Source organism: Aythya marila, assembly GCF_965140915.1.
Source record: "Aythya marila genome assembly, chromosome: 18".
Classification (NCBI taxonomy): Eukaryota; Metazoa; Chordata; class Aves; order Anseriformes; family Anatidae; genus Aythya; species Aythya marila.
The window spans coordinates 5,843,067-5,859,504 of NC_139059.1; the positions used below are offsets into that span (position 1 = coordinate 5,843,067).

The 16,438-nt window shown below is 37.8% G+C and overlaps 1 protein-coding gene across 1 annotated transcript; it reads right to left on the minus strand.

The window, feature by feature from the left end:
- Nucleotides 1-11,713: 11,713 nt before the first annotated feature.
- LOC309885335 (uncharacterized protein C17orf67 homolog) lies at nucleotides 11,714-15,635 on the minus strand (the record flags this gene model as incomplete). Its single annotated transcript, XM_082775183.1, has 3 exons — nucleotides 11,714-11,830; nucleotides 14,790-14,890; nucleotides 15,581-15,635. The coding sequence occupies 3 exons, from the start codon at nucleotides 15,633-15,635 to the stop codon at nucleotides 11,714-11,716; spliced, it is 273 nt and encodes a 90-aa protein (XP_082631309.1).
- Nucleotides 15,636-16,438: the final 803 nt, after the last annotated feature.

Genomic DNA, 16,438 nt, shown 5'->3' on the forward strand with positions numbered 1-16,438 from the left:
GCACATTAACGCAAGACTTGAGACCAGCAATGTGCAGACAAAGACCCAGTAACAGAACAAAGTAATGAGGACTCATCCTGGAAAGACATCTATCTGCCAGGCCAGTGTTTTGCACCTTTTTTTGTGTTTGTTTCAGTTTTATCACTGAGCTGCTGACAACTATTGCTGCTTTGATGCACCTTTCTGAATCCATTTGTCTGGTGCAAAACAGCTTAACAAACCCCCCACATTTCAGCCTCCTCTGAGACATGGGCTCCAAGGAACCTAAAATCTCATTAATGAAAAACAATCTCTAGGGGGTAGACAAGGTATTAATGAGGTAGAATTTTGGACTAAAGGTATTACATTGACCTGTCTTGAGATCCAGTATCGCTTTTAATACCTGCAGTTGTGAGCTAGCACCAGTCGTTTCTAGGACAGCCTTACATGCCTGCTTTCAGATGCCAGCAGCTTCCACTGCCTGAAACAAACAAACCAACATTTCTCAAAATACCAATGAAAAGTGGCCGGTTTCAAATCCCTCTACCATTGCTTCAATTGTAATAGGCAAGAGTCGGTGACACTCGCTAACATTAGTATCCCTGTATTCCACAAACCAGCCCATTTGGTAACTCTAGCAGAATTTGGGTATAAACTATTACACAGATAGGTCATATTTTTTCCCCTGCTGTAATGGAGACTAGCAGCCATTGATATCCATGACATCAGTTTATCCAGGTTTATAACAAATGAGTCTAGCAATTCAAACGAAAATCCCTTGGAGGAAAAAAATCATCCTGAAATGAGGTTTTATTTTCAGATGCAACCTCTGAAATCAATTTGGTAGGACTTGTCATAGGGAGTAGTATCATTTTACTAAAGTCTGGTCTTGTGGGAGATGCTTGCACTATTAGGATAAAACATAATGTGACAAAAGGTGATAGGCTTGCAGCTTTATTGTAACCATTGTCTGAGATAATTTACGTATAATTTAACAAAAGATTTTAAGAAACAAACTGGAGGTCTCCTCAGAGAATTGTCTTTGTGGTTTTAATCAAAATATGGGGGGAAGACACTTAGCTTCTTTTTTATTTACAAAATTGTAGAAAAATTGTGATGTTTCTTTCTTTTTCCTTTTCTTTTTTTTTGGTAGCCTGAAATGATTTTGTATTCTCTGAGCTGCTCTGGTCTGTAATATTCCCTCCTTGCTCTCAGAGCTAATTTCCATTTTTTTGTCTCAATAAATGATTGTATTTGTATCATCTCTAGACAGGTCACAGGAGGTACATTGAGCACACACTGGATATGTTACACATCTGGTTTATATCCTCCTCCACTGAGCCACTTCACATCCCACAATGCTGTATTTCTGCACTGTTGTCATATATCAAAACACAAAGAAAGATGCTCAGACAGTGGAGGTAAGTGGACACAGCAACATAAGCAACAATTAAAAAATCAGTTAATTTAGAATAGCCACTTTCCTTTTAAGCACAGTTCCCAATGCTTGAAGTAGAAGCAACATCAAACTGAAGAACCATCCAACACAATGTAAACTCCCACACTACACAAAAAAAGCCAACAAACTCAGTGTTCTGGGTCTTCTTTACATCAGCCTATTGGTATTTGTATATAACTGTGAGAGTCTTATTTTAGCAACAGAGAAAACAAATGTACATTTAAACAAAATTTCCGGTGGTCCCTCATTTGGTATGATATGGACTAAAAGGGAGATTGCTATGCTAGCTATTTTCTGTAGATCACTTCCCAGTGGTCCATGGACCATAACTCAGGGGCTTCCAGAGGGAATAATATATGCCCTATAGATAACCAAAGGACAAATGCAATAGAAAGACAGGTCCTCGGTGCCTTCAGCCTGGCATCCACTGCCCCTTCTCTGCCAATTCATCTGCTTTCCTCCTGTGAGACAGGACAACAGCTCTGGAGGAGATTCGGAAGGAGGCACTGCTAGTGTGGGCCAAGAGATCCTCAGTGCAGGAGGAAGAAGATGAGGGTATGGACTTCATGCTGCCTTAGGCTTCCCCGTCGGGCACAGTCTCACCGTGAAAGTCCTTTGTCCCATAGGCAGGTTTGGTTTGGCCTGTTATGGCAGTGGAAACCTTCTTGGGGTTCATTTGTCAGTTTGAACCTGTCTTTACTGGGCTCAACGCGTCGGAGCAGCACAGTGACACAAGGCAGGCAGGCTTACAGCCGCATGCAGGCCCGATGCCTTCACACGAGGTGGTTGTGAGGCAGGCAGGTGATGCGGGGGGGCTGACCCCCTGCCTGACAGGCTGTCGCCGACTGATGGACAGACAGACGAGCAGACAGCTGTGCTGGGCAGCCCCAGTGTAAGCAGGGTCACTGGTGGTCTTTGTGTCAGACCTGGGCCCTGTCACAGGGGCAGCTTTTTGTGTCCGCCTTCCCATCCATTCACCCACCCCCCCAAACACACATGCACGCCTGCACATACACACACCCAGTTTCACTGCGATTTGTCCCCGGATTGAATTAAGCCAAAAGAACAAAGAGCAAAGCTGAGAGACTGTTTCCACACAGACCGTAGGCAGGGGCTCTGTCCTCTCAGAAACCAGCCCTCTGTTTGTCCCTGCTCACCTCACCTGATTCAATCAAAGCACAACGAAAGGTCTTCTGTTTCCAGCCCTAACTCCCTCCTATCCCACCCCCTCAGCTTTCTTCCACGTGGATTCTTTCCAACTTTGCCCCATGTTCTCCAAAATGCCAGAAAGTGCAATTCCCTTTTTTCTCCTCTTGAGTAGGCATTAAAGCTGCAAGCAAAGACATTTCTGTCTCATCAGGGGCGGAGAGAATAACTGTTCCAACATGCTTTTGAAACAGGCACACATTTTGAAGTGCATGTCAAACTTTATGACACTTCTAGAATTGTGGATTCTATTCTCCTTACATAAACCTTGGCAAAGCAATTTTCCATGTCCGCATACATGCAGACTGCCCTGTTCCTGGGTTTGGGGAGGCTAGGTCTTCATTCATTGAGTGGCACATGGTTTCTTAATGTGAGCTTGGATTTTTGGATGTTTGCATCTTCAATTTTAGCTGAAGGTTCTAAATAAGAACATAGAATTTATGGAGCTTTCCAGTTAAATGCAAACACTTAGTGCTAATTTGAGCAAAATTAAGTTACTTTATTTAACAATATGTGTAGATCGTGCAGTTCATTATTCCACCCTAAAAATTTTAGGCCAGTTGAAGTGATGTATTTATAGTTCCTAAGTACCCCAGACTAATAACAATCAATTTGAGCAGTGGCACGCATTGTTTGTGTGATAGCAAAGGAGATCAGAAGGAGAGGTATGTAGGCAGTAAAATCTGGTCATGAGGCAAATGAAGTGAACAATGTTGGAATGCTGATGTTATGGTAAATGCTGATCTTGATTTTCAGTAACTACTACAATTGTTTGCAACATCTAATCAGCACTGTCACAACGTGGGTGAATACAACCAAGCACTGCAATCTACAGTTAGTAAGTTTGCCTACATAATATGTAGCCTCATTATACAGAGAGATGTTTGTACACTGCTTGCTGTAGTAGAACTTGAGTTTTAATAGGGAACATTAGGCATTTCTGAAAACGAATTACAAAAATAAAAGGAAATTACCAGAAGTGGCGTAAGCTGATAAATACCTAGAGTCATTTGTAGCCCTTTTCCACTGATAATGCTTTGTAACCATCTCCTACGAGTCTGAGGTAGCCGAAGAGCAAAGGTGAAAATAAATGAAAGACATGTGCGGGCTTAAATCGGAGCAATAGTTAAGGAAAAAGTGACCTTGCTGTCATTTCATATATTTCCTTGTCTTATTTAATTTAAAGAGTCATGTTTTAAAAAAGCATGTTTTGGTACTTCTGTTGTCTCTGTGCTTCTCTGTCTGTGCTAGTGATTTACTGTGTGTAACACAGGGCTGTAATCCATTTCTCTCTCTGCTTAGGCGAGTTGTTTTGGGCACGTGTGTCCTGCTGCTGAAAGACTGGAGCCACAGGTGCTGTTCACTTCAGACCTGCTCTTGAGAGAGTGTGGTTTCAACAGCAAAGCACACGGAGCAGAATTAAAAGCCTGGGAATAAATTAACTAGGTGGCTTGAACATTTGTCATCCCTGGTAAATAGGAAATAGATGAGCAACCAAAATGATGGAAGTGGCCTCTTTCTGCCCCCTGGCAACCATGAATTTCAGACCATGAAGGATGATGGTTCCTTTTCAAAGCAGAACTGGAGGTATGTCAGCAGTCTGGGTGCATAAATAATGCTGCAGCCATTAGTAAGCCCCGTCACTGTATTGTCTGTGCTAGAACCCTGCCTCCTGGGGATGGATCCTAGACAAAGTTAAAGCAACGTCCTCTGCTGAAATCTACTGTCAAGCTGTTTTCATTGAGGGAAGCCCCTGCTTCTTTTTTGGATGGGATGAAATACTGTGAGTACCACTGGTGTGGGTGACCTCAAGGTGCAGCTGGCACGATTACTACACAGGCTGGCTTGTGGCAGAGCTAAATGAGATAACCACAGTATACACCCTTAGACGCATTAGTAGCATTGGGTAAGAACACTAAAGTCTCAATTTGCAGGTTAACCACAACTACAGAATTTAGCAGGTGGAAGAGGCTGTGCTCTAACCTTTGCTGAAGTATTCCTGGTTCACTAAAGCTGGCATGGAGAGAGAACTGAGACAGTCCATTTCACTCCAAAAGTTTGAGGTGAGAAAAAGATGTTTTTGACTCCAGAGGCTGTCATAAACTATTGCATCTATGAACTATTCTTTATTCAGGTGGAAAGCAATCACACATAACATCTGATACAATCACACATAACGAGTTCTGTAGGCATCCATCAAAAAATAAATAAATTGCCTTACTATCAGCAGAAGGGATTTTGATCTTTGACTCTATTTTGTGACTGTTCACTTTGCTGAAAGTCATTGCATTGAAGTGCCTTTTTAGAAATGCTTTTAGTCCCAAAGCCATATTAATATTTAAAATGTTTTTTCTCCAGCAGTGCCACAGCTGTGCAATGTGAAATAGAAAACATTTTTTCTCACTTTCCCTGGGCATCTCTAAAGCATCAAATGGTAAATAGAGAGAAGGAGGGAGAAAAAGTAAAAATGAAAGATTTTGTTTCTGCTATGGCTCTTATCTAAAACACCAAACACTAACCGTCTGCCAAATCCCCTGCAGAGCTGTAGATTTCATGTTAGCAAAACTTTGTGTTTCACCAAAATGCATCCAAATACTCAGGACTTAAGAATGAATAACTCTGGGCAGAAAAGGCTCTTGAAAACTGTAATTTCTGCATCTGGAATGCTGACATGCAATTCAGATCCATCCACTGTTAAAACATAAGCTTAATTTCTGTATCTTAAACTACATAAAAATATCTGTAAACATTTGTATACATAAATAAGCATAGATATAAATATTATTCATTTATTTCTTTGTTTTGTTTTTGCTTTTATATGAAGTTTGTTGCAGATTTGTTTCCCGTGAGACTGAAATTGTGGTTTTTACAATTGAAAAATGAATAACTGTACATGCATGGTCAGCAGAGCTGAATGCAGCAATTTATGGAACACCATGTTGTCCCATGCTACCTCTTGCCCCAGACTTCAGCCTGGCCCTCCTTAGAAATGGCCATAAATATCAGAATTGGAAACAGGGTATGTCACTTGTCTTGGAACAACTCCCTCCCTAAAAAAAAAAAAAAGGAAGTTCTATGGTTTCATGTTGAGCCTACACTGTGCTGGATTGCTTATTTGCTACAATAAAGATAGTTATATCAGCTCAAAGTTCATTGAACCTTTTCTGTTTTTACTGTTTTTCATTTTAGTACACATCTTTACTCCCAGTCCTGAAAAAGGATTAAAATGACGGAGACAGATCACTCAGCATTTCTAATCACATACCAGAAATCTCAAGACACATAGTTCTCACAAGATTTTCTACTTGTTGTAGACCATAAAAGGCTCAGATAACCTTCTGAAGTCCACTCTGATCTCTGTAGTCATTAAATAAGTTTTTGTTTGTTTGTTTGTTTGTTTTTACTGAGAATCTAAGCTAGATTCCTACTTCAGTGGTCACATTCAATCAATCCAGTTTCCCTTCACAGTTTCAGAGGTTACTTTTGTATTCATTCATCAAGGCAGAGAAACAGAAGTCTTCATTCAAAACCAGATTCTAACATTCAAAACAAGTCTCTAACTACTGGGGGGGGGGGGGGGGGGAAGCCCCAAAGTATTGCAGGGAAACATTTCCATACACACCATTTCATTTCAAATTGTCATGTGCATTTGCTTTATCTCATTCTTTCATGTTCGCTTTTCAGAAATATTGCAGAGAAGCAGTACTGCCATCGTAGGTAGAAGAGTATACTCACCTGTTTGGCCTCCATGAGAAGTGGGCAAGTACTGTATCATCTTAACTACGAACCGGTAATCTTAATTTTGCATTTTTCATTACCTTCACCACTGTGAAAGTGGATTTCAAATAAACAAAGTTACTGACTTAATTTCAGCGACCATTCTGGAAATACCAGTCTTAGTAATTAAGTACTTCTAGTGCATGTTCTTCTGCAAGGTAAGGTGATCTTCTGGAAATAACCAGTTAGTTGAACTACCAAATTGCTTAGTAGCAATATTATAGCTACTTCATATAATACTTATCAGGCTTTGATGAAGTCTTTCAGTCTTGGCCTTGCTGAAGTTGATGCTTTTAAAATCTCAGCCTTTGTTTCTTTTTGCTGGGTTGTTGCATATGTAAATTAAAGTTGATATTATTTATCTACCATTTTTTAAGAGGGGTACTACGTTTCAAGCCCTGGGCATAGACTGATCTTTCAGTACTGCTTGGTACTGAACCTAACACATAGTCCCCTAAGCTACTAAAGATAACAAAGGTGGAAAGATAATGGGTGATGCTTTCACTATATAATTTGTCTGCAGCTTACAGTTTGGGGTTACTGAAAATAGATCAAATGAGAGTCATTGTGAGAGTGAAGAACAACATCAGACACAAAAATCCATTCCTAGTGTAAGTATTTTAATGACAGACAGTAAAAAGTCACAAGCCTCTACAATGTGTGCTGTAAAAACTTCCAAATGTTTCTTTCTATGATGTAATGGGGTGCTCCCATATAACGAGGCAGACACTACAGTAACATCCACTTTCACTACAATCTTGGATGCAAAGGGGAGAAAAATTGACCATTTGCTAAAGGGTCTTTTTTTTTTCCCTGTGACTTTTAATTTCAGTCATCTGACCTGAACATTTTAGAAAAGGAGTAAAAAATCAAGAGGGGAGAAGGAGGGATGCAGAATATTTCGAATCAAATGGCCGTTGAGGGCTGTGGTGCAGTTTTATGCAGAAACAGTGGCATCTAGTGGACAGCTTTTCACATGAAAGGAGACAATGTTATCAGAGACTAAATATAAAGCAAGTCAGGCAGTGATGAAAGCTAATGCTATCTTTATCTTTTTCATAGGTGAAAGATTTTCCCAAGTCTGTTGTAACACTTTTCTGTAAAAGAATTTGGAAATCAACTACCCTGCCAATTTTCCCATCCTCTGCATACAACTTGCAGAACACTTGTTCTTTTTTTTTTTTTTTTTTTTTCCTCATTATATTAAACCCTCTCATGGCATTCAGATGTAAATTCTAATGACTTAGTGTTATACAGATTATCAAAAATCTTCACCCAGCAGAAAAGCTAATGGCTTGCATGCATGCGAAGAAATCTATCATTTTTCCCCGTGATTTCAGACATGGACAAATACAAACTTTCAGCTAGTCCTTGAATACACTTATTTAGCTCAACTTTAGACGATTTCAAGTGCAGCATGGCCTTGAGGGAAAGACCTGGATAAAGGAAGAGAATAACAGCACAATGAAGCAGCCATGGTGAAGGACTTTGGAAAAAGTTTAATTATATAATTTCTGTAGATAAAACTAAGTATAATGTTTATGCAGTGTTAACCTTTTATGCTAATTGATGTCTGAGTTATTTTACTGTCAACAATTTTCTAAAGCAGTCATAATCTTGCTGTCTGTCTCTTTAGACTGCAGTGTTTGCCAGTGCTGAGCAATCTTCCAAAGATCAGCTGTGCTGTAACAGCCTTCTTCTTTGGCTGTCTCTCATGTAGGTTGAAGGAGTGTTTCTCTGTTTACTTATAGGGCCTAAATTAGTTTGTATGAATGGAGAACTTGGCTTCTTAAATCCAGCAGAACAGATGGATGTCTTAAAATGAAATATCTTGATTAAGTTCTTTACCCCTTACTCTCTCTGTTTCCAACTTTCTTATACAGCGTTTGCTGTCCGTGTTTTGACGGATCAGGAATTACTTCAATGATCTGTTCCACTACAGAACAGAAGTGCAGCTACTTGTAAGACAGCATTTACTTTTGTGAGGTGTAAGTGATGGAGTTTTAGAAACACTTGTAATGGTTTTGATTTGAATCTGAGTGCAAATGTGAGTTGGCTCTTTAGCCTATTGGCCAGATGAATCAGCCTGAGGCAAATGTGAAGTAAACAATACTAACAACATCTTTTTTTTTTCTTCTTTACAAAGTGGGAGAGAGCACAGTACAGGGAGGGACCTGTAAGCACTTAATTCTTATTCCTAGTTTTCTTCCTGTAAGTTAGGCATAGTAATACTTAGCCTTTCTATGGAGATTCATATGAGATCCCTTCATCCTTAAAAACAGTAAATAATCTCTATTCCACATTTGCAATAAGATTAGCTAAGTGTTACTGAGGTAGACCTAGCAGCTACAATTTAACCTTACTAATTATCTAACCTGTGACTGAATATAACTAGCTGGGTGTTCTGTTATTTCAGACAAGTACTTAAATAGACTTTCACTGGGTGAAATTTGGCATAATTGGGATCAGCGTGATTTTTTTCTCTAGTCAAGAGAAAACAGAGCCAGGATTTCCCCTAATGATATTAACTTCTATGGAGATAGGCAAATTGAGATCTATGTGGCATAGAGTATTATAAATGGAGCACACAATAGCAGCCTGATTATACTTTTTTACACTCCCAGATTTAATCTATGATTCCATCTTGACATTAGGGGAAAGTAAGCCTTTGATGCTTTGAGATTTAAATTATTTCCTTGGAGTCATCCAAGAGGGCTGTCTTACTGGAAGGACAGTTGTTCTATTTCAGCCTACCAGATGCTCTGTTGATGCAGTAATTATCATATGTATCTTCAATGGATTGTTTTTTATTTTGTTACCTGTGATCAGGCTCTTAGTGTGACTGCAGTGAAGAACTCTGAAAGTTACTTTGTTCTGTCCATAACTAATTCTATTGCCATTACAAATCATAACTGTCAGGTAAAAGCCACCAAGACATTTCTTATGTTGTTTTGCAGGTATCATATGTTTAACTGTACAAGAAATTCTATACCAAGGCATAAATTTTAAAGGCACACAGGAAGAAAAGGGATGGCTAGATACATGTGGCTGATCTGGCAGAATTATAAAATAGTAGGAAAAGTTGTACAGAGAAACTACAAAATGATACTACACCTTCTTCCTTCTCACCTACTGATCGTGGGAAGTCCTCACTTTGAAATACTTGCAATACAAAAAGAAATCACTTTGTAATACCTCACTTCAGTGATCTTTTTCAGCATAGAGTATGGGAATGTAGTGTAACAAAATCATCTGAAAATGTATTTGAACCAAGCATTTATTATGAAGTAATACATGAAATACTCATCAGGCAGTGAAACATAGATCAGTGTCTTCATACAATTTTGTTTTTTTTTAACCTACAAAGCTATAAGTAATGTTTCCTCCAAAGTCCAGAAAGGTGGCCTTCACTTTACTTGAGGACTAATTGGTGAGTTTTCCTTGCCCATACCTCAGAACTTGTAGGAAACCTTTGATTTATTTATCTATGCATGCAATATTTTTTTTCCCTACTGGTAGAATATGTATGTTGGTCTATAATATATCTAGCCATTTATGTTTGGCAGTTTTGCCATATCACTAGGGTTGTACTGTATTGCAAAGAGATTCAGCTCTACAATGAGCACATAGCCAATGCAGGAATAACCTTGTCCTTAACGCAATCATGATACATATCCTCTTCAGTGACCATGAAGAGACCTGCAGAAAAAAAATGGAAAATATAACTAAAACACACAGAGAGATTGACCACACTAATAACATACAAGGGGCATCAAATCTTTTAAGCAATTTTCTAACAATTCTTCACCTCATTGTGAGCCGGGTAGAAGTGAGCCAGCTTTCAATTGTCTCAGCTGGAAGATTTTTTGAAAACTGCCAACTTACCTCCTAGGGCTAAGGTCTGGGAATTTTGTGGTTTTGTTTTTAAATAAGCGTTGGACCTTTGGCTTACTGTGGATTAGCGTAGCTCCGTTGAAGCCTACCCCAACATCCAAGTTTTCAAAGAACTTTAGATACATACAAGTACAGGTGGATGCCTAGTTGAATTTTAAGCAGATGAACTTTCTATCTTTCGACTCAGATCAGCCCTGACAGATACCATCTCTGTATTTTAATGCTTAAGTGCTTTTTAAAGTATGGCCCTAAATCTGCAATTTTTGTGTTAAGAAATTAACTGTGAGTGATATAGCGTCACTTTGTGGTGATAATTCTAAGTGACAAATTTCATGTCTGTTTAGAGAATGTTAGGGGGAAGGCTTATCCTGTTACAGAAATACACAAATATGGTTATATCTTCCTTTTTGGCATCCAAAACAGCCATTAGGAATTGGAAGAGTTTAGGATTAATACTTGTATTTTACAAGCTTACACCTGTCTTACCCACCCCAGATTCACAGTTTCTGAATGTAGTGATAAGTATAATCGCGTGCAAAATACACAAGGAAAAAATAGGATGACCATAGCACAAACCTAATGTGCACGACATTCTATTGGCATGTGGCATATTGTTACCAATTGGCTTATGAGTGGTGTCTGCTTTCTGGCTGAGCTTTGGAGTATATTTTCCCATTTAATTTTATGATGCATATGATGAACAGAGGCAGTAAAGCAAATTATGCTGTCTATTACACTGATGTTGAAAATGATAAACAGAACTGGTAACTCATACAAGCACCATGAAAATGTTCTGTGTTAATGCTTACCAGCATGTGTACTAAGCATTCAAATATTTAAAAAATTAAAATTAAATTAAAAAAATCATTTTAAAAAATCAGCTGTCAGCAGATTATTGCAGATGAGATACTGAAGAACAAGCTCAACTCTTAGCGGGTCAGATTGTATCTCAGATATCTCAAGGATGAAGACTATGAGTTTCGTCCTGCCACAGTCTTACTGAAAGCTAAGTGAACAAGTACAAGACTTAAATAAATGAAAAATAGTTGGAAAAAAAGCATAAGCAGACAGGAAAGAAACCAGAACAATGTCAAGCAATGTTAATAAGAACATTGTGTAGTCACCAATTTATATCCATATAGCAGATAAATGCATGACCAAATGTTTTATTAATATGAACAGAACTACATGGGCACAGCTGATGCCTGAAGCTCTTATGTTTCCTGCCACTGTTCTGTTCTATTGCCAGACACCTTTCAGTGCAAGGTGCTTCCTCCAGGCATTGGTTATTCTCTCCTCTTCCAGTTCATGGTTCTGCCTTTATTCTAGCAGAATAAAAGAAGCATGCACTGTAAATATATATATATTTATATACCAATTGTGGGGTAGCCAAAACTGTTAGACTGGATGGACTAAATCCCTGTTGCAGTGTGGGAAGCAATGTGGATTCAACCAGTGTTCAAGGAATTGTTCTTCTGATCTCTGCTCCAAGCGCTGTATGTAAAGCATATGCTCCTATTTAAAGACAAGAAAATGTAATTTAATTATGCAATCACTCAGGTCTGATGTCAGGCCAATGAACCAGGATAATTTTACAGCATTTACAAGACCAATGAATTTACCCCTGAAAATTATCAAACGTAATGAAATGAGGTTATGAGTCAGTTTGTCCCAATGTAGCAATACTTAATGGTTGACATCAGCAGCCGTATTAGTAAACACATTGAGCATGAATTTTGCAATAATATTCATAAATTAAGAATTCCACATGCACATTTCTTATTGGCATATCTACACAGAAACTTCTGTTGGTCCTGAGGGTACAGAAGGAGTCTCACAGACAGGTCTGTTGCATCCTCTTTTGAAAATTGATTCCTGCTAATTAAAAAACATTACATCTTTATAGGATCATGTGGCAGTTCTCTGAGGGGGTCCAGTAAGCACTATCCATCAGTGCTGATTGGTCTTTGTGTGATAGATAAGTAATGTGAATTTTCCATAGTAACATATAGGCTTTATGGTGTAAGCAACAACTTCTCAAATTAAGTGAGCCATGTGCCAAAAACTTGACAAAAAAAAGAAAATTTGCTTTTAAAAAAGTTACAGTCTCAATACATGTGGGCTTATAACCTTTGTGTATATAAGATATATTGTTTTCAAAATATACCCCATTGCTTAGCACACTGAGCGTTGTAGCAATGGAAGCTGTAGTGTAAACCTTTTACAGTGGCCAAGTATTCCTGCTGTCATCCAGTTCTCTGCTCTTTGAGCTGCTCAGAGGGTTGGTGCACAGAACAGCAGCAGGAAGCATTGGTGTCCTGCCGTATACTGTGCTCTGTGTTCCTCACCATGCAAAGGAACTTGGCTCAAATCCCTCAGTGAATCTGCATTATGAACTTGAATAGAACAGGACTATACGACCGTGAAGATGCTACATTATAAAAGTAGGGCCTCGGTCAAAGGAAGATTAAAATATGCTAATATCATAAATGACATTTTTAAATAATAAGAGATGGCAAATCTTGTTGTCTGTAAGTGAACAGGCATTTTTAGTGAAACAGCACTGTGTCAAACTGTTTCACAAAGAATTGCAAATTAAATTCCCTAGCTCAGCATGATCTGGCCTAGTACAAACAGTTTTTGCTTAAAATAGCTGAAGAGAGGCAGGTTCATCCCAGCACTAACTTCATTCTGTACAAGGAATCCATGCAAAATCAGTCTTTCTCTTTGAGACTGTGGTAGAAGTGTGCACAGGGATACAGTGGCCATGACCCTTCATTCACAGAGGTAAATCTCTATGTTCAACGTGGCAGGGGGGATGGATTTTTTATTGAAAGATATTTCCTTTTCTACTGAAAATCTTGACATTTAGTGAGAAAAACAAATACTCTGTGTTTGGGTTTTCTTACAGAAAGAGAGTGTTGCTGTATAGAAAAAAAAAAAATCAATTGGAATTTCTCATCAAAAGAGAGCTCAACAAAGTGTATGCCAGTCCAATCATGGTAGGATGGAAAGTGGCCAGGATATAGCAGCAGAGGTCAGTGATCAAATGCTTCTCTAGCCTTAATTCCCTCTACTCTCCACATGTACAAGTGTAACTGCCTGTAATACAGAATGTAACTTGATCCATCCTCTCTGTTTTAGTTATTTTATATTTAAGATATTTACTATATAATGTACTATGTAATCGTGGGGGTATACCAAACATAAGCATGGATGGGATGTATTCCCACCAATTTGTGAAAACTACAAGGCTTACTTAACAACAGCATGGAAACCAACCCAATCTTGAATGTTGTCAGCTGTCAAGCCCATGCCTACTTGTTTCTTGGCTCTGTTGTATAGCATTACTTGTACAAGATTGTTAACAAGCATAGTATAATATTCTTGTGACAGCTTTGATTTGTTTTAGACATCACAGTTGACAAAGTACGTAATCAGATGTGGTGTACGGCCAGCCACTAACTATAGGAAAGAGAAAACCACTTGCTGTCTCCGCAAGCCTGGCACATAGTGAGCTCAGTCTTGGGAGGTATATAGTGCTCTTCATGCCCTATGGGTGTATAGTGCTCTTCATGCCCTATGGAGTTCAGAAGTGTTCATTCAGCACCTTGCTAAACTGAGCTCCTTGTATTCATCATACATGCACAATCTATTGTGTGCTTTCTGGCTTCTGTGGTTTTTGCCTCTTCAGAACCATGTAATTCTTGCACGGTTTATTTACTTTGGAAAGAAATAGGCACTAATTTTAAAATACTTTAAGTGGCTCTTGAGAAGTGCAGAATTATATGTTACATCTTGTCAAAGCAAGTAAAACAGAAGCCTTCTAAATTCTTTTATTTATTTCTTTTGTTGTAAAATAGTTTAGAAATTAATAAATGTAAATATTACTTGCAAAAATAATGCTGTTGCATTAAGCTAGCAGCTAAAAATGCCTACAATGTCGTAACAAACTATCCAATCTGTAGCATTCATATAAAAGTGAATGAAAGTAAGTGATTTTAACAGCTAGTTTAAAACTACCTCAATCTCCACACTGACCGCTGACACCTGCATCTCCTTTCTGCCTTGAGTGCAGAATGTACTGTAAGTGGAAGACATTTCCTGTTATTTAGTTTTTCAGGAACAACCTGATGAACTCCACATTTCTAGAAATGAAAAGCCACTTTCTTCTCAATAATTTAATCGGCATTTTTGAACCGTGATAAATAATTTCCACATTCTGCAAGCATATGCTTCCTGAGCAATGTTCAGCACTTTCAGAATGCTACGTGACAGTAATTGAAAGAATGCAAAGGAGATTTTTAATATTTCGCGGAGCTCAGCTGCTTTAAAAGGTGACATTCATAACTTACTGCTTAGAATTACATGTACAGAAATCTAATATTAAGCACATTTTTCTTTCTTTCTTTCTTTTTTTTTTTTTTTTTTTTTTTTAATATAGTTAATGTAATTTAAAAATATCATAAATCACCCTCATGGGCTCATCAGGGAAACCAGCTTTTCTTTGTCTGTCTTCACGACGAGTTCTCAGAATCTGTTTGGCTTCCTTTTCAGTCAAAATTGGTGAAGTGTCTAAGGAAAAGCAGAAATTAGTTATGAAATTATGATAAAGTTAATGTTTTACCTGTCAGTTGTAAAACCAAATGTCTCCAAACCTTATTTTTGTCTATATACAAAGTGTCCTTTCATTACAGCCCCTTCCCAGGGGATATTGCATTCCAGGCGATATGAGTGGAATTTTAAACCATTTTTTTAACTTGGGCTTTCTATAGTTTGGTTCTATCAGTATGAAACAAACTGTACATATTAATGTTACTATCTAAAATGAGAAAATATAATAGCACCATCTAACCAATAACATTTGTAACTCTTCCAATTCTTTGTTCTTTTCTGCATTGCTTTGCTTTTTAGAATTATTTGTCTAAGTAGTGAGTTAGAATTTGTTGCAAAGGAGAGATTTAATTGAACATTTAACTTTCAGGACCTTGGTAAAATGATATTAAAATTGTAAACTCATAAAATAAAGCATTTTGGTTTTAGAATAAATGACTGCAGTGTGCTAATGCAGAGAGTAGAATATCTAATACAGTAGCACAACTGTTAAAAAACAAATCATGTCAAGCAGTAATATAAAAATAGTTAAATATTAAAAATGAAATAAGAAGATACTAAAATACAAATTACTAATATTATGCTAATATGCTCTGCAGCTATACTCTATAGTTACATACATATACAGTTTTATTTTATATAAACTCCTACCTGTAAAAGTGGTCATGAGGACAAGAAAGAAGATAAACACAAGTAACTTCTTCATTTTGATTCTGCTTTCTCTCAGTCTGTTCCAAAATGAATAACACTGACTGAGGCATTAGCCTATTTGAAGTAGCTACGTCAGTCACAAATGTTTGTTTATGCTTTAACTAATTTGACTTATAGTATGATTTTGAAGACATCTGGCCTGAAGTTTTGAATATGGCTATTATCTGTTCAAACATTCTCAGCATAACTCTGTTCCTGAGGGAAAGAAAATAGAAGACTATTTTTCCACTTCAGGTTTCTGAGTTATGCTGGATATTTTAAATTTGTGAAAATAGGACACATTACCTTTCATTTAGCATAGCAAGCCATGGTTTCAGGTGCCTAAGAAAAACAATCGCTTTTTAAAAGACACAATTGCCTATTACTAAATGCTAATCTTAGAAGGGGCTTTTTGTTAAAAATTCCTCTCTCTAACTTTACTCCAGCACAGAAGTATGTATTAACCTGATTTAACTCTAGCAAAGCCAAACTACCACCGTGGAAATACAAAGAGAGATTTTCATCAAATTAATAGAATCATAGAAATGAAAACTCATATAATTCTTCTTTTCAGGACAAGTTAGTGGAAAATGGGATTATAAATGACCTCACTATTTAATACAGTGTGAACTATGAATGTGAATTTAACAGATGTTTCCAGAGAGCTAGTTTCTACCTTCAGAAATGTCACCGGCCATACATCTGAGCAGCACTATTCTGGACGTAGGGCACCAGCATCACCAATTTGTAGGGAAATAAATACATATCCCTTTGAATATATCCTTTGAAACAGTCAGAATTCATCAGCGGCTCCCATAC